Raw genomic sequence first — 27,379 nt, 5'->3', positions numbered from 1 at the left:
ATGGCGCAGAACAGTCCACAGCTTGATATGCAGGTTCTCCATGACCTCCGACAACGTTTCCCTGAGATTCCAGAGGGTGTGGTGTCTCAGTGCATGTTACAGGTAGATTACCCACCAATGATAGTGATATTAAAGTTACAGTTTTCCTTATTAGAGGTGACTTTGTGTTGTAGTGACTAGAACTTAGTTAAGTTTTCTTGTTTATGTTGGGGGAACATTTAGAGCAGGATTTCTCAACCTTGGCACTGTCGACATTTTGGGCTGGATATATTGTTTGTTGTGGGGGTCTGCCTTGTGCATTGTAGGATGTTTAGTAGCATCCCTGGCTTCCACCCACTAAATGCCATTAGTATCCCTGCAGTTGTGACAACCAAAAATGTCTTGATGGGAGACAAAATCTCCATGTTCCATGGGAGGCACAATCTCCCCCATTGAGAACCAGTGATTTAGAGAAAAGAATAAAGGCATGTAGCAAAAAGAAAGATTCTTCATGCATTTCACTTCTTAAGTTTTGGGGGTTGTGTCATCAGTCCCCAAATCCTTAGAATTGAATTTTGAATGTCAAATTTATCATTATAACTTCTTAAACTATATACTTTTTTAGCCTATTTTAAAAAGTTTTTAGAAAGTTCCCTCCCTTTCTTACTGTTTTTCTAGTTAGTAAATGCTTAACTAATGTCTAATTTTAAGTGGAAGGTTACTTTCTTTAGTTTAATCACATTATTTTTGTCTTGTTGTCTTCTATTGAAATAAATCTTTCATCTCTGATAGAACGTGTCTTCCCACTCAAGGGGCCACAGAGAAATAGGCCTAACACTTCCCCTGTTGAGTTTTGCATCATCCTTCACAGAATCGCAGTGTGTTTTGGGTTACAGCATTTGCCTAGTTGGTTGACTTTTGGGAGCAGTATTTCTATCCTGCCCACTGGACTTCTTACACAATCAGTTCAATCTCTATGTTACTGCATAATATGCAAGCTCTCCCTTACAGTGTGAGCTGCTCAGGATATAATGTAAACCTATATATAGTTGAGGTTAATTGCAAATAGAGACTCACAGATCAGTGGTGGTAACAGAGGTGCTTCCTTTGTTTGCAAGCCCTTCTACTAGGTCTCATTTTTGTGTTATAGCTTGTCTTTATTTTTTCTAACATAACATTTCCAGTCTGAATTTCCACTCTTTAGCCACATTTTGGTCTCTGGTAGAGCAAAGGTACTTCCCACTGGAGTGAAACCCTCCTAGTTTAAACCAACTTCCTAGCAGTTACCTTCCTAACTTATTCTAGGGCCCCACCTTATTTTTTTAATTTAATTTTATTTAGCCCTTTATTTTTTCCAAGGCTTATTGTCTTCGTTTTAATAAATTGAAAGAATGGAACTTTAAATTCAACTCAGTGAATATTTGTTGATAACTTACATTGTCCTAAGTCTTTTAGTTTTTTGTTCCTTTGGGATTAATATTGTTTATCAGTATGGACACTTACCACCTGCTGGCTCTGGAAAGTTTCTCTGTTTGCATTAAAATATATAAGACTCAGTAGTTTGCCTTTTTTTCCTTTTAATTGAAGTATAGTTGATTTACAATGTTGTGTTAGTTTCAGGTGTACAACAAAGTGATTCAGTTATATGTAGACATATACCCATTCTTTTTCAGATTCTTTTCCATTATAGGTTATTACAAGATTTTGAATACAGTATAGTTCCCTGTGCCATACAGTAGGTCCTTGTTTATCTATTTTATCCCAAACTCTTAATTTATCCCTCCCTCCCTGTCCAGTAGTTTGCATTTAATACACAAGCATTAAAGCCTCTCTCTAGGTTATCATCCCCCAGTTTAGGACCACTTTTTAGGGGTATGATGCTTTATTGGCTCAGTCCTTTCATGAGTGTTCACATATGTCTTCTTAAAACTGCTGACCTCTTTATCCAGCTAAACAATTTTTATTTCTTTATTCTTCATATTTACCATTTGATAAATTTTTTATCCTTTTTTTTTCTTTTTAAGACATTTAGCAGGTCAGATATGACATTTGAATCTATTGTGGTGGTATTTTTTAAATACTTCCGTAAAGATACTACTTAAATATCTTGTATTTGTGGCTTTAAATTTTTCTTCCTGAGAAAATGTACTCAGCTTGTCACTGTAGACATACATTTGAATAGGCTGACAACTCCAACTTTGCATCATTTAAATTTGTATCTTTTTTGTGGCAGTACTAATTAGGCAACCTAATTCAATGTAGAAAACATGAAATTTTAGGATAATTAATAAAAATGTCAAATAGTGAAGTGTCTGTTACTGCTTAGGTTTCAAATAAAACTTTAGTTTTTGTTCTCCTTTTAATCCATAGGTTTATTAAAAAACTTGAAGGAGCTAATAATCTTTTTTTTTTTCCCCTTCAGATATCTGTCAGTGACATTGTCTTGTTGGCAATCAATTTGAATCCTTTGGCTCCAAATTTGCTTAGTGTCTAGCAATATCTGTCTTCTCTCTTAATATCTATCTTCCTTCCCTTGATCAGCATGGTTTCAAGCAGGATAAGAAAAAGCCCAAACTTAATTGTTTTCTTATATTTCAACAATTACTTTTTTCCTTGGCTCAGAAAGTATTTTAAAAAGTACTTGAGGGCTTCCCTGGTGGCGCAGTGGTTGAGAGTCCGCCTGCTGATGCAGGGGACACGGGTTCGTGCCCCGGTCCGGGAGGATCCCACATGCCGCGGAGTGGCTGGGCCCGTGAGCCATGGCCGCTGAGCCTGCGCGTCCGGAGCCTGTGCTCCACAACGAGAGAGGCCACAACAGTGAGAGGCCTGCGTACTGCAAAAAAAAAAAAGTGGATTTGTTTTTATACTGATATCTTTTTTTAACTTAATCTTTCATAATGAAACAGACAGTTGAAGTTAGATAGGGTTAACTTTGGTTAAATGAAAAGTAAAGGCTGCTTTAGAATTTTTGTTGTTTTGAGTCTTTAGGAATTTTATTATAACTTTTTTCTGTTTGGGGTTTCATTACCTTTTGAAAACTAATGTATGGTTATTTTCATGTTTATCAATTTAAATATTAATGATGGATATTACTTATACTTATATATTACAGCAAGTGTGGTGAATCCAAGATTAGCCCAGCATTTTAATTTGTTGAGATGCAACAAGTGTAAGATGAGTCCTGGATTTGGAGTCAGAAAAGTTGGGGTTGAGTCACAATGTTCATTAGTAGGTACTTTACATTTCTGTAGCAGTAGCAGTAGCGGTAGTACTAGTTATGTGAGCTAAATGTCTGTAAAATAATATGGATTGTTTGGGATCTCCTTTTCAGGGTCGATGACCATAAAGCTTTTTGTGTTTAAAATACTGTTCTCTGCTCGTTCTGTGACAATTATATTTACATAATTCTGTGGCAAAGCTTGACTTCCCACTATTAGGATTTGTCCATTTTGCCAATGTTATTTTTACCATTTCTTCCCCCTAGAACAACAACAATCTTGAAGCCTGTTGCCGCGCGCTTTCCCAGGAGAGTAGCAAATACTTATATATGGAATACCACAGTCCAGATGACAACAGGATGAATAGAAATCGCCTTTTGCATATTAACCTGGGTATTCATTCTCCTAGTAGCTACCACCCAGGAGATGGAGTGCAACTTAACGGTGGTCGAACACTGGTACATAGCTCAAGTGATGGACATATTGATCCACAGCATGCAGCAGGCAAACAGCTGATATGTTTAGTTCAGGAACCCCACTCAGCTCCAGCTGTTGTTGCTGCTACTCCCAACTACAATCCATTTTTTATGAATGAACAGAACAGAAGTGCAGCTACTCCTCCTTCACAGCCGCCTCAACAGCCATCTTCCATTCAAACAGGAATGAATCCATCTGCTATGCAAGGGCCTTCACCACCACCACCGCCACCTCCTTCATACATGCACATACCTCGGTATAGTACAAATCCAATTACTGTTACAGTATCCCAGAACCTCCCTTCTGGACAGACTGTACCAAGAGCTTTACAAATTCTTCCACAAATTCCAAGCAATCTTTATGGGTCTCCTGGTTCTATCTATATTAGACAGACATCTCAGAGTTCATCAGGAAGACAAACTCCTCAGAGTACACCATGGCAGTCCTCACCACAGGGCCCAGTGCCTCATTATAGCCAGCGTCCTTTACCTGTTTATCCGCACCAACAGAACTATCAACCTTCTCAGTATTCTCCCAAACAACAGCAGATCCCTCAACCTGCTTACCATTCACCACCACCTTCTCAATGTCCTTCACCCTTCAGCTCTCCACAGCATCAAGTACAACCATCCCAGTTGGGCCACCCTAGTTCCCATGTCTTTATGCCACCTAGTCCTTCAACTACTCCACCCCATCCATATCAACAAGGACCTCCTAGCTATCAGAAACAGGGAAGTCATTCAGTTGCCTATCTCCCATATACACCATCTAGCTTACCCAAAGGATCCATGAAGAAAATAGAAATTACAGTCGAACCCTCTCAGAGATCTGGGACAGCAATTAATAGGAGTCCTTCACCTATCAGTAATCAGCCATCTCCACGGAATCAGCACTCATTGTATACAGCCACCACGCCACCTTCAAGTTCTCCTTCAAGAGGGATATCCAGTCAACCAAAACCTCCATTTAGTGTCAATCCTGTGTATATTACATATACACAGCCAACTGGACCTTCTTGTGCTCCATCACCATCTCCTCGGATGATACCAAACCCAACTACAGTTTTTAAAATTACTGTAGGCCGAGCAACAACTGAAAATCTTTTAAATTTAGTGGACCAAGAAGAACGTTCTGCAGCCCCAGAACCTATTCAGCCCATTTCAGTGATACCGGGCTCTGGGGGAGAAAAGGGAAGCCATAAATATCAGAGAAGTTCCAGTTCTGGATCAGATGACTATGCCTATACACAAGGTAATTTTACCCTTTTTTTGAAATTTAATCTTTGTTGTGAGGTGGCAGTCTCCTATTCAAAATAAAATAATTTATATTAGCTGTTTAATTTTAATTAAATATTTAGTATTTATTAAATATTGGGCACTAGCATTGCTATTAAGAGTAGGGTTAGTGCTTCAGAATCATCTACAGACTTTGCTTTAAAATTTAAAAATATAGGCATGATAATAGTGACCTCTAAAAGACTTCTTTTTTAGGAAGAACATTCACTGGGAGAAAAATATAGACAAGTGAAATCAATACTGTCAAAAATACAAACTACAGAGTGGGAAAAAAAGATTCATAGAGGGTGGACTAAAGTTTATCAAGGTGAAAAATTTGAATATTTTCTAAGAGGATGGCCTGAAGGGTGTAATATTTATAAGAAGTGGGATTGGTCATGAAGAACATTATTGGATTAGTTCACAGTGGACCTAAGTATAAGGAGAATAGAGTATTTTAAAAGTTTGTTCCAAGATATGTGATAATTTAGTATTCTTTCAGTGTATAAGAAGGGAAGTAATTATGATTGTAATTCAATATGCCTGGTTTTGAGCGTGTTTAAAATGCACACAGGTATAGTTAAAGAGAATCTTGGGGAAATGAAGGACAATAGAACAAGAGGAATGTATAGATGGTGTCACTTTGGCAGAAGTTAACAAGAGTTAAAGCAGATTTGAAGGCAGAATAGCATTAGAAAGACATGAGAGTAAATGTCACCTGAAGTTGAATGACAGGCTTCTTTACAGGTATTTCATACATTAGCAATGCATATAGAAATTTCCCAGTCACTTGTTCAATGTTACTTTCTGCAATGACTTTATCTGTAATGCTATAGCCTTGCTGTTACATCAGCGAGCAAGGATGGAGAGGTTAGCAAAGCAGTTGAAACTTGAGAAAGAGGAGCTAGAGCAATTGAAGGCTGAAGTTAACAGTATGGAGCATGACCTGATGCAGAGACGGCTCAGAAGGGTCAGCTGCACCACTGCGATCCCAACGGTAAGTACGATCTATTAGGATGCATGGATAGGAAGGTGGACATGTTGGCTGTCCAGGCTGTTTGTTTTTCTTTTAGGTTCTGTTCCTGGCACGGTTTTGGTTTTGTTTCTGTTTTTTAAACAATGGACGAAGGACTTCTGCCTTCTGTTCTCATCAAAATAATTTGATGCTTTATTTTTTTTTCTCATGTGAATTCCGTAGACTCATCACTATTTTCAAATACTGACAGTTATAATCAAGGTAAAGCATCTTATTCACTATAAATTGCTTTCTGTCCAAATAGAAATGAAAAGTATACCTTGACCAAATATTTTATACATTGTTCTCATGTACTCATTTATTCTTTTAAGCATACTGTATATATATTTTTCAAACATTTAAAAGTTATTTTTCTAAGTACATTAATGCACATGAGTTAGATCAAGATAAATATGCATTTTGGGAAAGTGTTGACTATAGAATATTTTAAAGCAGAGCAATTTTGTTAGTGTAAATAATTGTAGAAACTAAGATAATAGTATTAACAGCGGTCCTAACAGGAACTGCTCTCATGAAAAGATTCGGTAATATATTTTTAACATGTTGGTTAATATTTGTGAGTTCTAAAGTTCTTTAAAAATTCCAAAAAATTTGAAACAGGTGTCCTAAAATCCTGTGACATCACAAGCTTTCTGTGATCCAGCCTATCATTTCGTCTTTCAACATTCATTCGTTCAACAAGCATTTTTTTTTTTACAGTTTATGAATGTGGTCCTATGCTAGGAGCTTAGTGTGTATACCTGCTAGTGGGAGAAATAGACCCATCAGTAGATAACTGTAATACAGTATGGTAAGTGCTGTGTCTGCTCATGGCTAATGAGAGAACTCATACATCAGCTAGTTTATCCATGTATACTCAATACACTTTGCTCTCTCACATTATGCTCCTGCTGGAGTGGTCTTCTGAAGCTCTGTGTGTATAAATGCTGTCTGTTCTTCAGGGCTCAGCTTAATCTCTACTTTTTCATGGAGCCATTCCTCATGTTCTTACCATCTCTTAACTAAGGATAATCTCTTTCTCAGAGTGCACAAGTTTAGAGAAGTTAGTGTATATGTCAGGCCTCTTGCAGACAGGATGTCTGCAGCTATGCCCTCATAGAGAAGTTTTTACCTGAAGTTCGTGGCTTCAAAGGAGATCCGTGAGTCCCTGAAATTATATGCAGAGTTTCATATGTGTGTTTATATGGGAAGCAGGTCTATAGCTTTCATCTGATTTTCATAAGGTTATTAGAACTCACCTTTTGCCTTTAATAACTGTATGAAAATCAGTATTATAGCGTAACCTAAAAATACTAAACAGTACAGTATTGCTATGTAGGCACAGAGGAAAGGGGAAGGCATTTTAGAAGGGAAAAACAGCATGAGGTAATGGAAGGCTTGAAGTCAAGACAGACTTTAAGGAGTCTTTACAGTTCCCTCACTTAAGCTGAGATTTCTGGTGTCTTAACAGGTTAATATGCGTAGGTGGAATAGTGGAGGTGTTTGAACTGTATTCTGCTGGTAATGGGGAACCAATGGAAGTTTCTGAGAAGTTAACTACTGAGAAAAAGGCATATTTAATAATGTAATGAAATTTTTTCTAATAGACTAAATACCTAAGTATAGTCAATATCAGAAGTGAGAAGGAAGGGTTTTAATTACTTAAGACACATGGAAAATTACAAAGTTATCTTTAACTGAAAGATGATACTAATGTAAATCACATCTGTGCCTCATTTTTTTCCCCACTCAAAATCTTAATTATATCCTCTGATTGGGGGAGATATTGAAGAACATAACCCAAATGGGAATCCACCAGTGGTGGGTGGGCACTTTGGAGTCCTTTAGGTACTTGTAGAGTATAAACAAATTTTCTTAGCATAGAAGTCATTTCTCTAAAATAACCATATAAACTTTGTTTAGCAACTTCTTGCTCTATGATAATCCCTGCTAAAGCCCTATTGATTTCTTTGTTGTTGTTGGAAGTAGAGAATTGTCTAACGTAGAATAGATCAGTGCTTTAAAAAAAAAAGATTTTACACGAGAGCTTTTATTGATGAGACTTATTTAGAAAAAGAGGGAAGTTAGTCAAACTGCTGCCCTATGCTATAATTTATTTTTAACTTTTTGTTACAGAGAATTTCAAACATACATAAAATAAGCAGAGTAGTATAGTGAACTCCTGTGTAGCCATCACCCAGCTTCAGAGATTAGTGGCTCATGTGGGTGATAATATCTGAGAGGTGAGAAATTTGAGTGTGTGATTCCCATGTGTTTCCACTGCCAGGCCCAGAGTAAAATAGAAGTAATAGGAATGCGTGGCTGAAGAACAGTTATACATGGTGGTTAAGATCTGGGCTCTCAATGCAGGTGTGAATTTGAATCCTACTTCTTTCTGCTCCTTCTGGGTCACTCATATATCCTTGGATAAGCAACTTCCTTTATGCTTGTTTTCTGGGGAGTACCCATCTGATGGGATTTTTGTTAGAATTAAGTAAGATAATATACATTCAACAATTTATACAATGCCCAACAGACAGTATTCTTACAAAATAAATGTTGTTTACAAGATACTGGAGAAATCTGCTTTAGATATATATATACATAACACAAATCTGAAATATTTTGAAAAAATTTCCTTTTAACTTTAGGAACATGTATAACATAAGGGTATATATTATGTAGGAAATTAATTAAGAAATAAAGCATTTAGTCATAATTCCCTTTTTGTTCATAGAGCCTCATTCATGGCCCCATGATGTAGTTGAAAGGGTGCCTACATAGGCTCTGGAGCCAGAATAACTCCTTACTCACTGGTTCTGTCTAACTTCTCTGTATCTGATTTTCCCTATCTATAAAAGGGAATTATAAGAGTTATATTTTAATATTATTGTCAAGATAAAGAGGCAGTATATGTAAACTGCCTGGCATGAAGTGGGTGCTCAATAAATGGGTATCACTATCATTGTCCCACTAGTGTAGGATTATACAAGAGAATTAACTTTTTTGCTGGTAAGCACATATTGCCTCCTTTACGTTTCAAACTAATTTCTTACCAAGTAGTGTATAAAAAAATTGGTTAGAAACCTGTGTGCCTCATGAAACTGAAATGCAGGTTTGTGGCCAGCTATATGTGCAGTTGCAGATGATTAGAGGAGCAGTGAAATAACCTTTCCAAGGAGGGCAGAAGTGAAGGATGCATAATGGCCATCATTTTTCTCAGTCTCCTGTTTGCAAAGCATTGTATTAAATGCTGTGGGAGATGTCATCTCTTAACAACATCTGTATGTGAAAAGACATACGTATATCTGTCTGTGAACCTGTGTGTGTGTGTGTGTGTGTGTGTGTGTGTGTGTGTGTGTGTGTGTGTGTGTGTGTGTGTGTGTGTGTGTGTGTGTGTGTGAGAGAGAGAGAGAGAGAGAGAGAGAGAGAGAGAGAGAGAGAGAGAGAGGGGAAAGATAATGTAAGACAGTAAATCAGAAGTGCTGGCCAACTAAATGGTAGTGATATTAAGTACTTTCAGAGTTCTGAGATAGAAATGTTAGTTTTTGCTAGTAGGGTTCAAAGATGGGACACTTTCATGGAGAAGGGGGAAATTTAAGTTATACCTTGAAGGAAAAATAAGATTTTAATAATCAGAGAGCTTCCAATTACTCCCTGCCACAAGTTTTTCCCCTTCATTCATCTTGTCCTGATTAATTGGGTTTTTGGACCAACCCACAATCCCAGATGCGTAATTGGGGCCAAACCATGAAAGAACATTAGTGGTCTTTGAACTTGGTCTCTTTGAGACAACTTCTTAAACTGATGGAACAGGTGACTCAAGGTATTTCTGCCACCTTTTGGAAAAAAGCTTAGAATTTTTTACTTGGAAATGTCAGATATAAAACATCCTGGTACTTTACAAACAAGTCTAAATTACACACAACCAATCTTGAAACCCCCTCCCCCATGAAAATACAGTATACTTTTGGACAAATGGTAGTAATGTTTCAGAAACAGCTTTTTTCCCCTCAATCAGAAGCTATGAAGATGGACATAGGAATCTTACAGATAAACTCTTAGTTTTAGTGAGTTCCAGTGGTTCTACTCTCTTTGGAAATGAGCATGTTGACGAGAGCTTTTTTGTTGTTATAAGCACATGTATAGTAGCCTCTTGAGTATAAAGTGTATTATAATATTTCCATACTTAGTTACAGAGCTTCACTGTTCAGGACTGCTGTGGTTGAAACATTCCCTTCCCGCCGCAAATACATAGGAAGGATTTGCTCCTTTAGGTACTTGACTTTCCCAGTGATTCTACAAAGAAAAGAATAGGTTCTTTCACATATTCCTAGGAAGACAGCATCACTCTTTGAAACCCTTGACCAAGTGCTTTATCTTTAATATAAATGCTCAGATATGTTTTAAACTTTTAATACTTAATTACAAGGTGTAAGCATTTTGCATGTTAACATCACATGGTTTGCCCCTAGGAAGGAGAAAAGAAAAGCAGTCCCTAATAAATATGTCTCAATGACTTTTTTGTTCCCCTAGCATTCTAAGGGATTGTAGCTCGTACTATATTCTGCCTGTTAAATCATTTAAAAAACTTTTGACACCTGCTAATTTAATGGGCATTCCCAGTTATTCTGATAATATGTCCTAACAGCATAATATCTTGCATTCTTGGTAATTAAGATAACCCATTTTGCTTATTTTTCTTCACCTTTGTATTTAGTTTTTAGCAAAACAACATGTTTTTAACAGAATAGGATTTTATTGTCTTCCTATCATAGCAGATATTTATCTTTTACTTCATGTAGTTGAAATCACCTGAGTAACTGGGTTAATAGCTGTGCTGTGCTGAAAGATTCAGTACCCATGCCTCTGGAGTCTAAACTATTTTTTACTGTACATATATGTAAATAGTAAGGAAATTCAAAATCTCGAGGGAAGTAGCGGCTTCCAAAAAGCTTTATTTAACTGAAAAATAGGGCTCTCTTCACATTTCAGAGTCTCATGTATGCCCCTGAAAGACCTAGGGAGTAGGCTGGGCTGGAAAGGTCAAGGCAGAAGGAAACAGAGTTGGAGGAAGAATGGAATCCATTTGTTTCTGAAATTTTCATGTACTAGATTAATAGCTTCCTTTGATCTAGAAAAAAAGACAAAAAGATTTCTGTATAAGTTTATATGGAAGACCTCTATATAAATTCTGGCTTTATCAATTATGTTTCTTATAACCTTGGGGAAATTATATAACTTCTTTGTGCCTCAGCTTTCTCATGTATAAATTGGGGGTGATATCAGTACTTACCTGGGAAGATTGTTTTGAGGAAAGAATGAGAGAATTCTGGTGAACATAGTGCCTGACAATCAATAAGCATTAATTAAAATTAGTACTGTTGTAATTTTTACCAGCCTTGATGAGACTAAAATCGTGGACGTTGCTTGTTTAAAAGGTTGATTCTTAGTTTCCCTTACCATGAAGACATAGAAATAAAATATTCTCAATGCTTTGTGATTAAAATATGGTAGTATTTGTATGAGAGAACATAGTGTAGTATTACAGCCCCGCCACATTATATGCAGATTTTGTTTATATGTGGCCATACTGATGTCACCACTTTATTCCTTGAAAAACATACAGGACTTCTTAAACATGCCCTCTAATGGATTAGGGCCATTTTCTTGGTAATAACCAATCAGAACGATTAACGTGAATAGCAGTTCTTAAATGTTGGGCTTGATAATGACTTTCCCACAATTGCTATTTTGGGTCCTTTCTTACTAGCCTGAGGAAATGACAAGATTGAGAAGCATGAACAGACAACTCCAGATAAATGTTGACTGTACACTGAAAGAAGTTGACCTCCTTCAATCTAGAGGTATAGACTTGATTATTTGGTAAACCATAAGTAATAGTGTGGTGTTTTAAGCTGCTTAAATAGCAATCATTTTGGTTTTACAGATATAATGGATAAAAACCCTCTCTTAAAAGATCACAGTCCTGGTAGAGATCCCTCACTCCATGGTCATAAATGAGATTTGGGTGATCAAAAAATAGTATTACTTTGGCAACTTCATCATTAAGTTCTTACCATTTAGACTGTTTTATGTTGTTACTCTGTATTTATCCTCTTTTAGTCATTTACTGTGAATATTTTATAAATTGCTGGGGTTTAATTCTAAAACTTAGTAGACTTATATTATGTGATAGTCATCTAAGATACCTGTAAAAATAGGGATCCCAAATCAGAATATCAGATTTCTCACTTTAAAAATAAGTTCCATATGCGGTTTTTTATGTTATCTGTTACACGAAAACATTCAACTCTATCTTAGATACTTTGTTTTTGGGGGTTTTTTTGGCTGTCTTATAGAAGCGTACTACAGTAGAAGCTCTCTTTTTTTTTTTTTTTTTTTTTTTTTTTTTTGCGGTACGCGGGCCTCTCACTGTTGTGGCCTCTCTCGTTGTGGAGCACAGGCTCCGGACGCGCAGGCTCAGCCCCTCCGCGGCATGCGGGATCCTCCCGGACTGGGTCATGAACCCGTGTCCCCTTCATCGGCAGGCGGACTCTCAACCACTGCGCCACCAGGGAAGCCCGAAGCTCTCTTAATTGACTTTGATTTACCCTACTCGCCAGGTTAGAGATATTCTTCATTTTCCTCTGTAAAATACACAGCCAGGAGGCTGCATTCTGGCATGTCTCCGTACTGTTGCTCGCATCAGCTGAATTGTCTGCTTACCAAGAGTCAGTTGTGCCTGTTTTTAAACCCGTTTAAATTACAGAAGTATTGTAACTGGCATAATGTTTTCAAAACTGACATGAATGCAGGAGAAGCTGCTCTTTCTATAAAAGCCATAGGCAACTGCTTTTTAAAGACTCAAAGGCAAACACTTAAAAAAGAAATGTATAGGGACTGTGAATTAGATATGGGTGAAAACAACTGAAAAGGGTTACAGAGGAAAATCAAAAATCTAAGAGGATTCTATTCTCAAATTAAATGTTCTTAACGTATCTTTTTTGCTCCATTCTAAAATCAAAACAGGGATTTACACACCAGGGTGCAGCAAACTAGCCTGCTCTCTGTTTCTGTAAATAGTTTTAGCGGAACATAGCCAGACCCATTTGTCTGCATATTGTCTGGGGCTGCTTTTGTGTTTCAACAGCAGTTGAGGGCTTACAACTGTATTACAGGTCCACAAAGCCTAAAACTTTTATTATCTGGCCCTTTACAGAAAAAGTTTGCCCACCCCCACTTTAGATCGTCATGATGGGTGTAGTTAATTTAAGAAAGACAATATAGAAGTTTGGTCAACAGATATGTAAAGAAAAGGTCTTGGTCCAACATTAAAATATTGCTGTGTTTATATGTTTTGTTACGTTAAAGTTGGCCTGGGCTTCCCTGGTGGCACAGTGGATAAGAATCCGCCTGCCATTGCAGGGGACCACGGGTTCGAGCCCTGGTCCGGGAAGATCCCACATGCCACGGAGCAACTAAGCCTGTGCGCTACAACTACTGAGCCTGCGCTCTAGAGACTGCGAGCCACAACTACTGAGGCCCGTGCCTAGAGCCTGTGCTCCGCAACAAGAGAAGCCACCACGATGAGAAGCCACCACGATGAGAAGCCCACACACTGCAAGGAAGAGTAGCCCCCGCTCGCCGCAACTAGAAAAAAAGCTTGCACGTAGCAACCGACCCAATGCAGCCAAAAAAAATAATAATAACAAGAAAAATTACATGCCAACTTTATTATTTATTTAAGAATTCCGTTTTAGTCAGCCACCCCTCCCCCACCGCCACTTACTGTTCTTAATTATGGCAGCTAAGAGAGCTTCTACTATATTTTAAAGTACCCCGTTGCCATTTTAAGGCAAGATTATACAGTAGAAGCGGGGGAACCAAAAAGATACGAAACTCTGTGAACAATAGACAGAAGCACATTTCCATGTGAAAGTTGAGCAATCTGGTTGGGTACCCTTGAAGTTATTTTCAGAAGCCTAGGGGACTCTACAGCCTAGTAGCTTTAAGCAGTGAAAGAACTACTGTGTGGGGGTTAGACAAACTATTGCTACCATATTAGGAGGTTGCATCAATTTTTTTGTTTAATGTGTTCTTTGAAGCTAAACAAGAAACACTGAAACATTTGGTTAGGATATTTTTAAGTAAGCCTTATGGGATCTAGAAATTAGATCATCAGCTGTAAGTTAAGTAATTGAAGAAATACATATGCAGCATCTTAAAGCATAAAAAGATCTAATTAATAAATGAAATAGCATTGTGGCTTTCATGAGCCATCATAGGAATTATTTTCAGAAAATTATTTAAAAATAGCATCTCTAAATGGATTAAAAGCATTTGTGTATAGTACCTGCAAGGAAAACTGTTCGTTATTGAGGTTTTATAAACGAAGACCTGTGTTTTTGGTCTCTGTTGGGCAACAAAGAGCTCTTTTTGGTGCTTAAGCAGTTCTAAATCTCCCTTCATAAGGGGTCCAAATAGATCCATTTTATACTAAATTCTACTCCTCCATCCTGTGGAAAAATTGTATACTGAGTTTTCAGCCTAAATTTTTAAGGCAGAGAAGGAATCTAGACATTTTGGGGGGCAGGGCATTTAGATTAGATACAGATCAGTGCGTAAACTGATGAAAAGCAGCTTCGTTGTTGGTTTTGGTGAGGAAAACTTTTGTTGGGGGGAGAAAATTAGGTCTAGAAGTCAAGAGATCCAATATATTTGAACTATCAGTACCACATATCATCCTCTGTAAATAAACATTATACAGTTTCAAAGCTTAACTGGAATTATGCAGAACTGGCAGATTGCAATGATGGGTTCACAGATGTGAAGGTAGGACCCAAAGTTGGCACTGGATCAAAACTGACCTTGCCGGAGTCATGTCAGGAGAGGGGGCTGAAACAGACACTGTATCAGGGAGTGAACATTTTGAGAGAGGTGAGATTGTTCTGTTATTCTGAAATTGGCAGCATATCATCTTTTAGTATTGATAAGTCTGTAGGCAACATTTAAGATTCTCCTTTTCTTGAAGATAGGAATCCTTGAGCTGCTGATATCATAACAACTTGATTAATCTTTGTAAATTTATGTTTAGCTTCTTCCATACTTGAATTTATAATGGATAAAATTTTAAGGTTAATATGAAAGACATAAACTTGAGCTTTCTCATGGTTTTGTTCATTAAAATCAAAACAAACAGAAAACAGTTAAGTCATCCTTTCATTTCTCTTCTTCATTTACCTCCCTATGTGCGCCACGTACTTAATCCTGTGTAAAGAGATGAGCTTTATAGTTAGAAAAATGTTCCTTTAGGTGATACATTGTAGAAAGACACTGAAGTGGTAGTTTGCGTGGGTATTTTCTCAAAATGGTAAAACAATTTCAGTGGGAGGAGCGTAGGATAGTATAATGAGTTTTGAAACCCTGGAAAAACAGTTCCCCTTTTTACATGTTTTGTTTCCATATTTTCCTCAACAAAAAATTCAAGTAACAGGAGAAGGAGTCCTAAATGCCTGCTGATTTTGATTTTATTTTCTTTATAGGTAACTTTGATCCAAAAGCTATGAATAATTTTTATGACAACATAGAACCTGGTCCAGTTGTACCACCCAAGCCACCTAAAAAAGGTAAGTAGGGAAATGTCACAGACGTCATAGAAATGAATATGAAAATTCCTTGGCAGTTCACCTAAAAAGCTGAAGAAATTTCCATTAAAGATAGCATTTTAAAAGTTACCCTATTGATGTTACTGTGGCAATAATGAAATGTCCCCAAACCTTAATTTCTAAAAAGTACTAAAAATACTCCTGGAGGTCAAAGGTAACTAAAATATGATATACAATTTATTTTTTAAAAAATAACTTGAAAAAAATTGTTATTTTGTATACTTGATTTACACTGTTATGTTAGTTTCAGGTGTACAGTGAATTTGGTTCTGTTATAATATACATATACCCATTCTTTTTTCAGATTCTTTTCCCATGTAGGTTATTACAGACGATTGAGTTCCCTGTGCTATAAGTAGGTTGTTGTTGAGTATCTATTTTATATATAGTCATGTATATGTTAATCCCAAGCTACTAATTTATTCCTCCCCCACTGTCTTTCCCCATTGGTAACTAAGTTTTTGAAGTCTGAGTCTGTTTCTATTTTCTGAATAAGTTCATTTATATCATTTTTTTAGATTCCACATGTAAGTGATACCGTATGGTATGTCTTTTTCTGTCCGACTTACTTCACTTAGTATGATAATCTCTGGGTCCATGCATGTTGCTGCAAATGGGATTGTTTCATTCTTTTTTATGGCTGAGTAATATTCCATTGTGTGTGGTTGTGTGTGTGTGTATGTATGTGCCACATCTTCCATACCTTCTTTATCCATTCCTCTGTCTATGGGCATTTACGTTGCTTCCATGTCTTGCCTACTGTAAACAGTGCTGCGATGAACATTGGGGGGCATGTACCTTTTCAAAGTATGGTTTTCTCCAGATGTATGCCCAGGAGTGGGATTGCTGGAACATATGGTAGTTCTGTTTTTAGTTTTGAAAGGACCCTCATACTGTTCTCCACAGTGGTTGTACCACTTGACATTCCCACCAACAGTGTAGGAGGGTTCCCTTTTCTCCACATCCTCTCCAGCATTTATTGTTTGTAGACTTTTTCATGATGGCCGTTCTGACTGGTGTGAGGTGATATCTCATTGTAGTTTTGACTTGCATTTCTCTAATAATCAGTGATATTGAGCATCTTTTCCTGTGCCTCTTGGCCATCTGTATGTCTTCTTTGGAGAAATGTCTATTTAGGTCTTCTGCCCATTTTATGATTGGGTTGTTTGTTTTTTGATATCGAGCTGCATGAGCTGTTTATATATTTTGAAGACTAATCCCTTGTTGATTGCATTGTTTGCAAATATTTTCTCCCATTATGGGGTTTTTTTGTTTTGTTCATGGTTTCCTTTGCTGTGCAAATGCTTTTAAGTTGAATTCGATTCCATTGGGGTTTTTTTTGTTTGTTTGTTTTTATTTGGAGGTGGATCCAAAAATATATTGCTGCCATTTATGCCAAAGAGTGTTTTGCCTGTGTTTTTCTTCTAAGAGTTTTGTAGTATCTGGTCTTACATTTAGGTCTTTGATCCATTTTGAGTTTCTTTTTCTGTATGGTGTTAGAGAATGTTCTAATTTCATTCTTTTACATGTAGATGTCCAGTATTGAAGAGACTGTCTTTCCTCCACTGTATATTCTTGTCTCCTTTGTCATAGGTTAGGTGACCATAGGTGTGTGAGTTTCTCTGGGCTTTCTGTTCTGTTCCATTGATCTATATTTCTGTTTTTGTGCCAGTACCAGACTGTCTTGATTACTGTAGCTTTGTAGTATAGTCTGAAGTCAGGGAGCCTGATTCTTCCAGCTCCGTTTTTCTTTCTCAGGATTGCTTTGGTTATTCGGGGTCTTTTGTGTCTCCATACAAATTTTAATGTGCTGTTGGATTCTGTTTGCTAGTATTTTGTTGAGGATTTTTGCATCTATGTTCATCAGTGATATTGGCCTGTAGTTTTCTTTCTTTGTGACATCTTTCTCTGGTTCTGGTACCAGGGTGATGGTGGCCTTGTCGATTGAGTTTGGGACTGTTCCTCCCTCTGGTATATTTTGCAAGAGCTTGAGAAGGATGGGTGTTAGCTCTTCTCTAAATGTTTGATAGAATTCGCCTGTGAAGCCCTGTGGTCCTGGGCTTTTGTTTGTTGGAAGATTTTTAATCACAGTTTCAATTTCAGTGCTTGTGATTGGGCTGTTCATATTTTCTATTTCTTCCTGGTTCAGTCTTGGAAGGTTATACCTTTCTAAGAATTTGTCCATTTCTTCCAGGTTGTCCATTTTATTGGCATAGAGTTGCTTGTAGTAGTCTCTTAGGATGCTTTGTATTTCTGCAGTGTCTGTTGTAACTTCTTTTTCGTTTCTAATTTTATTGATTTGAGTCCTCTCCCTCTTTCTCTTGATGAGTCCGGCTAAAGGTTTATCAATTTTGTTTATCTTTTCCAAGAACCAGCTTTCAGTTTCATTGATCTTTTCTATTTTTTTCTTTGTCTCTCTTTCATTTATTATTTCTTTCTCTACTAATTTTAGGTTTTGTTTGTTCTCTTCCAAGTTAATTTAGGTGTAAGGTTAGGTTATTTGAGATGTTTCTTGTTTCCTGAGGTCAGATTGTATTGCTATAAACTTCTTAGAACTGCTTTTGCTGTGTCCATATGTTTTAGATTGTCGTGCTTTTTTTTTCATTTGTCCCTAGGCATTTTGTGATTTCTTCAGTGATCCATTGGTTGTTTGGTACCATGCTGTTTAGCCTCCACCTGTTTGTGTTTTTTGCAGTTTTTTTCTTGTAGTTGATTTCTAATCTCATAGTGTTGTGGTTGGAAAAGATGCTGCTCTCATTTCAATTTTCTTAAATTTACTGAGGCTCACTTTGTGGCCAGCATGTGATCAATCCTGGAGAATGTTCCATGTGCACTTAAGAATGTGTATTCTTCTGCTTTTGGATGGAATGCTCTATAAATATCTATTAAGTGCATCTGGTCTAATGTGTCATTTTAAGGCCTGTGTTTTCTTATTGATTTTCTGTGTGGATGATTTGTCCATTGATGTAAGTGGGGTGTTGAAGTCTGCCACTATTATTGTGTTACTGTTAATTTCTCCTTTGAAGGCTGTTAGCATTTGCCTTATTGAGGTGCTCCTATGTTGGGTGCATAGATATTTACAATTGTTCTATCTTCTTTTGGGATTGATCCCTTGATCATTATGTAGTGTCCTCCTTTGTCTCTTATAACAGTCTTTATTGTAAAGTCTATTTTGTCTGATTTGAGAATTGCTACTCCAGCTCTCTTTTGATTTCCATTTGCATGGAATACCTTTTCCCATCCTGTCACTTTCAGTCTGTTGTGTTCCTAGATCTGAATTGGGTCTCTTGTAGGCAGCATATACATGGGTCTTGTTTTTGTTTCCATTCAGCCAGTCTGTCTGTGTCTCTTTGTTGGAGCATTCAGTCCTTTTACGTTTAAGGTAATTATAGATATGTATGTGCTTGGTATATGGTTGATTTACAATGTTGTGTTAGTTTCTGCTGTACAGCAAAGTGAATATACATACATACATATATCCACTCGTTTTTAGATTCTTTCCCATATAGGCCATTACAGAATATTGAGTAGAGTTCCCTGTGCAATACAGTAGGCCCTTATTAGTGATCTATTTTATATATAGTCGTGTGTATGTGTCAATCTCCCAATTTATCCCTCCCCCCTTACCCCCAAGTTTGTTTTCTACATCTATCTATAACTCTCTCTTTTGTAGATAAGTGAACTTGTACCCTTTTTTGAGAATCCACATATAAGTGATATCATATATTTATCTTTCTCTGTCTGGCTTACTTCACTTAGTATGATCATCTCTAGGTCCATCCACGTTGCTGCAAATGGCGTTGTTTCATTCTTTTTAATGGCTGAGTAATAAATATTCCATTGTATATAGGTGCCACATCTTCTTTATCCATTCCTCTGTCAATGGAGATTTAGGTTGCTTCCATGTCCTGGCTATTGTAAATAGTGCTGCAATGAACATTGGGGTACATGTATCTTTTTGAAGTATGGTTTTCTCCAGCTATATTATGCCCAGGAGTGGGATTGTTGGATCATATGGTAGCTCTACTTTTAGTTTTTTGAGAAATCTGTTTTCCACAGTGGCTATACCAGTTTACATTCCCTCATTCCTTTGGGAGAACCTCTGCCATATATAATTATTTTTCAGTTTGTGGGTCTCCCAACTGGTGGGTATGGGATTTGATTATATGGTGAAAGTGCCCCTCCTACCATCTCTTTGTGGCTTCTTCTTTGCCTTTGAATGAAGAAGATCTTTTTCGGTAGGTTCCAGTGTTTATTGTTGTTCAGCAGTTTGTTGTGATTTTGGTGAGAGCAGGTGAGCTCAAGTTCTTCTACGTTGTCTCCCTTCCCCCAAAATAAGTAAGTTGCAACTGTATGTAATATAGTTTAAAAAAACTATAGTCCTAAAAGATAATTCTTACAGTGTAATGGGAATTTTAAAGGTCTTACTTTAGAATGGGAAGTTTGATCTGCAGTAGATCTACGATTATTTAATTGACAGGCCACAAAAGAATCCTTGTGTACTCAACAGGCAGGTGTAACAATTAGATTGGGACTAGGTGTTTTCTCATCAAGGACAAAGTAAATCCTACATGCATAGTTATTAAATCATTAGTATTAAAGATATCAAATCTTTTGAGTTCTATGTACCAAATGTATAACTGGCATTTCAGTATCTTAAAAAATGAATCTTTTTCTTCTCCATTCTTATGATTCTCAAGCCTGAGGTGAAGTATGCATTTCATATCTTAATCCTCTTTGGTTTAAAGAACTCAAGGTAGGTTGTTGAGCATGAGGACATACAATATTGGAGAAGGCCTTACTTAAAGAAGTTACCTAAGGGTGTAACATTTTAAAATCACATCAAACTGATTAATCAGAGAATTTAAAATTCTACACAAATAATGTTACCTAACCTAAACAGCTTTCTGTTCAACACTCAGTACAGAGTGTTTTAAGTATTTCATTTATAGGTGGCAATGCAGTACATGTTCTTTTTATTGTTTAGTACTACTATTGGGTTGGCCAAACAGTTCGTTCAGGCTTTTCTATAAGATGGTACAGAAAAACCCAAATGAACTGTTTGGCCAAGCCAATACTATGGATGTTTGTTTGGACTGCTCTGCATTTATAATAGCCTCCTGCTGTCTAAAAATGGTACAAAGAAGAATCTTAGTGGATGACTACCAAGTACCAGATTTGTATCTACTAAGGAAGCATTACCTAGTGGTAATCCAGTTAATTGATTCAAGGGTTGTGGGAGGAATCACCCTGTTTAAGGGATATGTCCACTGTGAGCCACCTTATTAGCATAAACTCTATGATCTGCAGGGCCCACCAGAATTAACAAGGACACTCCTGTCTCTTGAGAAATTTTAGAGGTTATCTTCCAGGAGCTGGGGACAAAGCTAGAGCTTTCTTTGAGCAAGGCCAAATTCTTTACAACAGTTAAAGCAGTGCTCAGAAGGAAATTTATAGCCATCAATGCTCATACAAGCTTGGAGATCTAATGTCAATGACATAAAATTCTACCCTAAGAATATAGAAAAGAACAAAGGAAGTGAAAGAAAGAAAATATAAGAAACATCAATGAGACAGAGAAAGGCATCAAAGCCACAGCTTTGAAGGATAAACAAAGTCAGTAAACTCTCAGGTTGACTGATCTAGAAGAACAGATTACCAAAATCAGCAATGAAAGATGAGGTTGCCTGTTAAAATAAGGGAATGCAGTTGAACATCTTTATGCCCATAAACTCGACACCATAGATGAAATGGACACATTCCTTGAAAAATGTAGCCTACCAACACTGAGAACAAGATGAAAAGGGAAATATAACTAGTTATATATTATCAAAAGTTTTCCCAGAAAGAAAACTTTAGACCCAGATGGTTGCACCAGTGGGTGAATTCTATCAAATATTTAAGGAAGAGATAATGCCAATTATACAAACTCTGAGAAAATAAGAGGAGGAAGGAAAGCTTCCGAGTTTCTTTATGTAGCCAGCAGGACCCTGATTCTAAAACCTGATAGACATTACCTACCTCCCCAAAAGAAAACAAAGTTACAGCTCAATAACCCTCATAACATAAAAAACTTAATATATCATGACCAAATTGGGGTTAGCCTCAGGAATGCAATATTAAGAAAGTAAAGGAGAAAAAGCATGTGATACTGAAAAACATCTGATAAAATTCAGCAAATGACACGATTATTTGCAAAGAAAATCTAAGGATACCAAAAACCAACTATTAGAACTAATAAGTGAATTTAACAAGGTTTTGAGATATAAGGTCAGGATCCCAAAACCATATTTATATATATTAGCCAAGAATTGGAAAGTGGAAATAAAAAAAGGATAATTACAATACCAGCCAAAAAATGACACTTATTAATAAGATATGTACATTGAATATTATAAAACACTGCCAAAGGAAATTAAATAAGACCTAAATAAATAGTAATAACCCATGTCTGTTATTAAATCAGTTTTATTAAGGTACTATTCTTTTCATATTGATGCAATACCAGATTTAACTGTTTGTTTCTTTTTTTGGTAGAATTAAAATTCATATGGAAATGCAGAAGACCTAGAATATCCAAGTGGAATATAGATGTTTATCTGAATAATAAGTGTGATAATTAGAGTGAGAGAAAGAAGGAAAGACAGAAAGGGAGACTGAGAAGTCTTTTTGGACTAGACTTTGTAGTTAAGCAATGCAAGTAAGTGTGTGTGTGATAAGCTCCCTCAGCTGATTCAGAAAGTCGTTGTGTCCCCCCCGCCAAAACCTTGACATTGGTAACTCATAGTGGTGAGAGCACTGACCTTGGTGTGGTACAACTTGAGCGCTGGTCCTGGTTGTCTTGGCCACCTGACCTTGTTCAGATCCAGAGAGGTGCTTCTGTACAGGGTTGTTGTAAGAGTCAGTGAGAAGGAGGTATGTGATGCTATAAAAGTGGTTAACAGGGCTTCCCTGGTGGCGCAGTGGTTGAGAGTCTGCCTGCTAATGCAGGGGACATGGGTTCGAGCCCTGGTCTGGGAGGATCCCACATGCCACGGAGCAACTAGGCCCGTGAGCCACAACTACTGAGCCTGCGCGTCTGAAGCCTGTGCTCCGCAACAGGAGAGGCCGCGATAGTGAGAGGCCCGCGCACCGCGATGAAGAGTGGCCCCCGCTTGCCACAATTAGAGAAAGCCCTCACACAGAAACAAAGACCCAACACAGCAAAAATTAATTAATAAACTCCTACCCCCAACATCTTAAAAAAAAAAAAATTCTAAAAAAAAAAAAAAAAAAAGTGGTTAACAGATCTAAGAAGTAGAACTTTACCTTATCCTATTCTCTGGAGCCTAAGATGTTCACTCTGCTTTTGTTTTACTCTGATAACAGTGTTTAAATGCCTAAGCCCCACGCTTAGGATTGTGGAGCACTGATTTCCAAAGGTAGGTTGTATTAGAGGACTGCTTAGGGGCTCCGAACTGATTACAAAATGTAAGATCTTTCTTTGGTTCTTAAGGGTAAACCATATGAAGTCTGCCATTTTTTGTTTTTACTGAATACAAAACACTACTTACTAACTACCTCTATAAATTAATAGAAACAGTATTCTAGCAAGAAATTGGTGTGCCTGCAGTCCATGTTGTGAAGTGTCTGCTAGGCTTTTGCACACACAGGTAACTGGAATTTATGAAAAGATTGGGGAATATGTATTATCAGTATATAATATTACTTTGAGTTGGTTCTGATTTTTCAAGTACAACTATTACAGTTTACTGTTACCATTAATGCAATGTGTTCTTGGGTTAATGCAATGTGTTCTTGGGTTAGCCTTATATGGGTGGTGTACTTTAAACCCATAATTTTCTAGTAACTACTGCTTAATCAGGGAATTGCTAAATCTCCCAAATTTTGGGTTCATATTGACATTTAATTATATTGAGTTTGCACCCCTAACTCACTAGAAAGTGGGAAACTGGTGAAATAAGTCATTTATTCCAAGTAATTAGAGAGGATGGAAAAAGTGGATACAACCTTATCCACTGCTCTGGATAGGTTGTAAGAGCAGTATAAAATATGGCACTTGCCTTCATGGGAGAACTAAAGGTAGCATGAGGTAATAGAGTAAATACTCAACTCTGTGTGTTCGGTGAAAGGTCCTTGTGAGCCTGTCCGCTCTTCTCATGAACAGCTTGATCCCTTCTTCCTGGCTGTGCTTCTTCTCATGCAGACTCATCAGACACCTGCACAGTTGAGAGGAAAGCCCGAAGAATTAGCGTGACCTCCAGAGTACAGGAGGACATCCATGACACCCAGGCAGCAGCTGCAGATGGTTTGTACTTGTGTGTCTGGAGTTTGTGCAAAATGTCCAAACACACGTGTTAACCCATGTAGAGTTCTCATAAGTAAGGGCCAACCTTTTTTTTTTCCCTTAAGAAATTACTCTCTACTCTCTACTGAGTTTCTAAGGCTGTGCTGTCCAATAGAAATAACAGTTGAAGCCACGTACATAATTTAAAATTTTCTATTAGCCGAAGTAAAAGTGAAATAACATTTCACTATGGGGCCTCCCTGGTGGCGCAGTGGTTGAGAGTCCGCCTGCCGATGCAGGGGATACGGGTTCGTGCCCCGGTCTGGGAGGATCCCATATGCCGCGGAGCGGCTGGGCCCGTGAGCCATGGCTGCTGAGCCTGCGCATCCGGAGCCTGTGCTCCGCAACGGGAGAGGCCACAACAGTGAGAGGCCCGCATACCACAAAAAAAAAAAAAAAAAAAAAAAAACAAAAAAAAAAAACATTTCACTATGAAATCAATATAAAATTTGTGAGGTATTTTATTTTACGTTCTTTCATACTAAATCTTCCAAATATGGTGTATATTTTACACTTAGAGCACATCTCAGTTCAGAGTGGCTGCATTTCTAGTGGCCACCATATGGGACAGATTCCTCTAAAAATAATAGTATCTAGAAAACAAGGCCAAGTAAATAAATAAAAAACAACTTGAACTTGAAAGTTCTGGACTTTACAATATGTTATCAAAAGCAGATTAATATTATAAGAATGTACTCTTAACAGAGAGATAACAAGTTCAGGTTTTGCACCACTTTCCCTTTAACATTAAAGTCTATGTATTCAATTTTTCTTTTATGATTTCCTCTTAGTGTACTTTTTATTTTTTTTTAACATCTTTATTGGAGCATAACTGCTTTACAATGGTGTGTCAGTTTCTGCTTTATAACAAAGCAAATCAGCTATACATATATCCCCATATCTCCTCCCTCTTGCGTCTCCTTCCCAAACTCAAATTTAATCTTAGTCCTGACCACCCATAGAATTCCTTTCTAAAGATTCTTTTTTCTCACAAACCTTCTACCACTTTCTATATTCATATTAATTTCTCCCTTTTCTTTCCCATTTAGAAATAACCAGCTTTTTGACAAAATTACTTTCTATTCCCTTAACAAAACACATTTTCATTCCTTATGCACCTTCTTTTTCCTTGCATACAAAGATGTTTTTCCGTATTAGTTTTTAGTACTTTTACTTACATATTTTAATTAGAATTCTTAACCTTAAAGCCTTGGTTTGTAGCAAAAGCTAAGAAGTAATTATGAACTGTTTGCCAATCAGGATAATGCTGGTATGACAAACTGTGAACATATCCTATAACCTAGTTTCTTTCTTTAATAACCTAATTAATTTCTTTCTTTAGTGGGTCCCAAGACATGTCCAGTGAACTCAAACAAACAGACTTGTTTAGCAGTTAATGTTCTAGTATCTTATTTGGAAATGATCCGAATATTCAGTGAATTCCCATTGCTTAATTTAGCAGTTTCAAAAGTTACCAAAAATCTGGAGAAACTGTTCTGTGTAGGCAGTCCTAAAACATTATTCCTAAAGAGGTCACCTAAAAACTCTCATTCACCTTTAAAGTTTCATCATATCAACTTATTTTCTTGCTGACAAATTTTGCAACAGGAATAATAACATCTTATTTGACTTCTAGGCAACCTAGGTACAATAAAAGTTCATGTTGATTGATGACTCTATGGTCTGTATTCATTAAACCAACAAACTTAAACTTGTTTTCATTCATTAAAATTAATCCTAGATCATGGTCCTGAAATTCATTTGGTTTGTTTTCTTTTATATTTCTGAGTATTTATATAAGTGCTTAATTTCATTGAAGCCAATTAAATAGAGCTCTTTTATAGACTGTAAGTATGTGGTATTACCAAAATCAACATATATATATACATCCAAACACACAAACAGAGACCCAGTACTTCCCATGCCAAAATGTCAGCCACGAACCAGTTACAATAATATGAAACCCACCACTTACAAAAGAGTTTGCATTCAAATTGGGTTTCTGGCAGATTGAACAAATCAAGATCACCTATTTAGATGGTTAAACCTTTTTTACTAATATTTATAGAGAAGACACTTAAGATTTGTATTTGTCCTTGACAAGCCAAGTTCCATATTACCTGGCCCCCGTTTATTTTTTCTTGTTGATGAGAGTTAGTTACCTTTGAAAATTGCATTTTAAAAATGGCCTAGATAAGCATTCCTGGAGTAGACCAGCTAGAACTTCGGCATCTCAAAGGCATAGGAGGAGAAATGCAAGCTTCTCCTAGGTGGACTTTGTTCCTTAAGGCTAGATCCACCCCACCCCCCACTACTACAAGTCTCTTAAGATAAATAGGGGAGGTTCTGGGGATTTGGGAATGGTAGAGGATTGTTCCTGGAGCTACACCTCTGGTCCTGGAAAAACCTGATTTGTAAAAACAGGGACAGCTATTTTGAATTTCTCAAAGAATTGCGTGGCCACCCTAATGATACCAAAGGATCGACATACCCATCCACCCCTATGATAGAATGTTTTTTATGAACTGTCACACCACTTATAAGTCATTATGATTAAAGACAGGCATATTGTGGAGCTGAAAGTCTCATGGAAGAAGGCACACATTCAATCAATGTTTGATATAGTATGACTAGTACTATGGGGGGGTGGGAGTCGTGGGCGGGCCGAAGTTATGAGGGAAAACTTCAGAAGTAATTTAACATGCTATTTAACATTTCTCATTGTTTTCACATGGCTGGAATATAGCATAACTATCCACTATCGAGAGATAATTAACTTGGAAGGTAGTCTGTGCTGGACTTCTATCTACTTCTTGTAGGAAAAAAGTAAACTGTTGAGAACAAAGTAGAAAATATATCATAAACTTACTATTTAGTTCTGCATTTCTAGTAGCTATGTATACTACTTGGCTTTCTCATTTCACAATACCACTTTCCTTGCTTTTGGGGGGTAATTTTGAATTTCCGTTTGGATTATACTTAGAAAAAAATTCACTCTGTTTTCTCTCTTTTATTCCTAACTTCTTTCAGAGCATCCAAGTAGCTCCAAACAGAGTCCTCGGACACAACCCCGAGACGAAGACTATGAAGGGGCTCCATGGAATTGTGATAGCTGCACCTTTCTGAACCACCCCGCACTAAATCGCTGTGAGCAGTGTGAGATGCCACGGTACACTTGAATTCCCAAGAGTCTGCACTAGGTTGAGAGTGAAGCTTTGAGCGCCCATTAGAAGAAAAGGAAACCTGGGGAATCTGTTCATCTGCCCAGCCTTTTCATTTCAGATAACATGGTGGGGGGAGGGGGTGACAATGCAGCCGCTTGTGCTCAATAAAGGAAAAACGGGGAGGGCTTTCTTTCCCCCTTTCTTAACTCATTGCAGACTTAGAGATGGAAAGGGATA

The 27,379-nt window shown here is 37.3% G+C and overlaps 1 protein-coding gene across 5 annotated transcripts; it reads left to right on the top strand.

Annotated features, from left to right (window-relative positions):
- Positions 1-27,157, top strand: TAB3 (TGF-beta activated kinase 1 (MAP3K7) binding protein 3; the record flags this gene model as incomplete). 5 transcript variants are annotated; one of them, XM_079727542.1, is made up of 7 exons in its annotated part: positions 1-102; positions 3,464-4,925; positions 5,785-5,945; positions 11,737-11,830; positions 15,509-15,592; positions 23,838-23,939; positions 27,009-27,157. In XM_079727542.1, 7 exons carry the CDS (start codon positions 1-3, stop codon positions 27,155-27,157), a joined length of 2,154 nt encoding a protein of 717 aa, XP_079583668.1. The 5 variants fall into 5 exon arrangements, with proteins under 5 accessions (XP_079583668.1, XP_079583670.1, XP_079583669.1 ...); XM_079727544.1 differs by having other exon boundaries at positions 23,838-23,943; positions 27,019-27,157; XM_079727543.1 differs by having other exon boundaries at positions 23,838-23,949; positions 27,022-27,157.
- Positions 27,158-27,379: the final 222 nt, after the last annotated feature.

The sequence above is a fragment of the Hyperoodon ampullatus genome (assembly GCF_949752795.1).
Source record: "Hyperoodon ampullatus genome assembly, chromosome: X".
Classification (NCBI taxonomy): Eukaryota; Metazoa; Chordata; class Mammalia; order Artiodactyla; family Ziphiidae; genus Hyperoodon; species Hyperoodon ampullatus.
The sequence above is the reverse complement of the archived record's forward strand: the minus strand, read 5'-3'. Positions and strand labels throughout refer to the sequence as shown.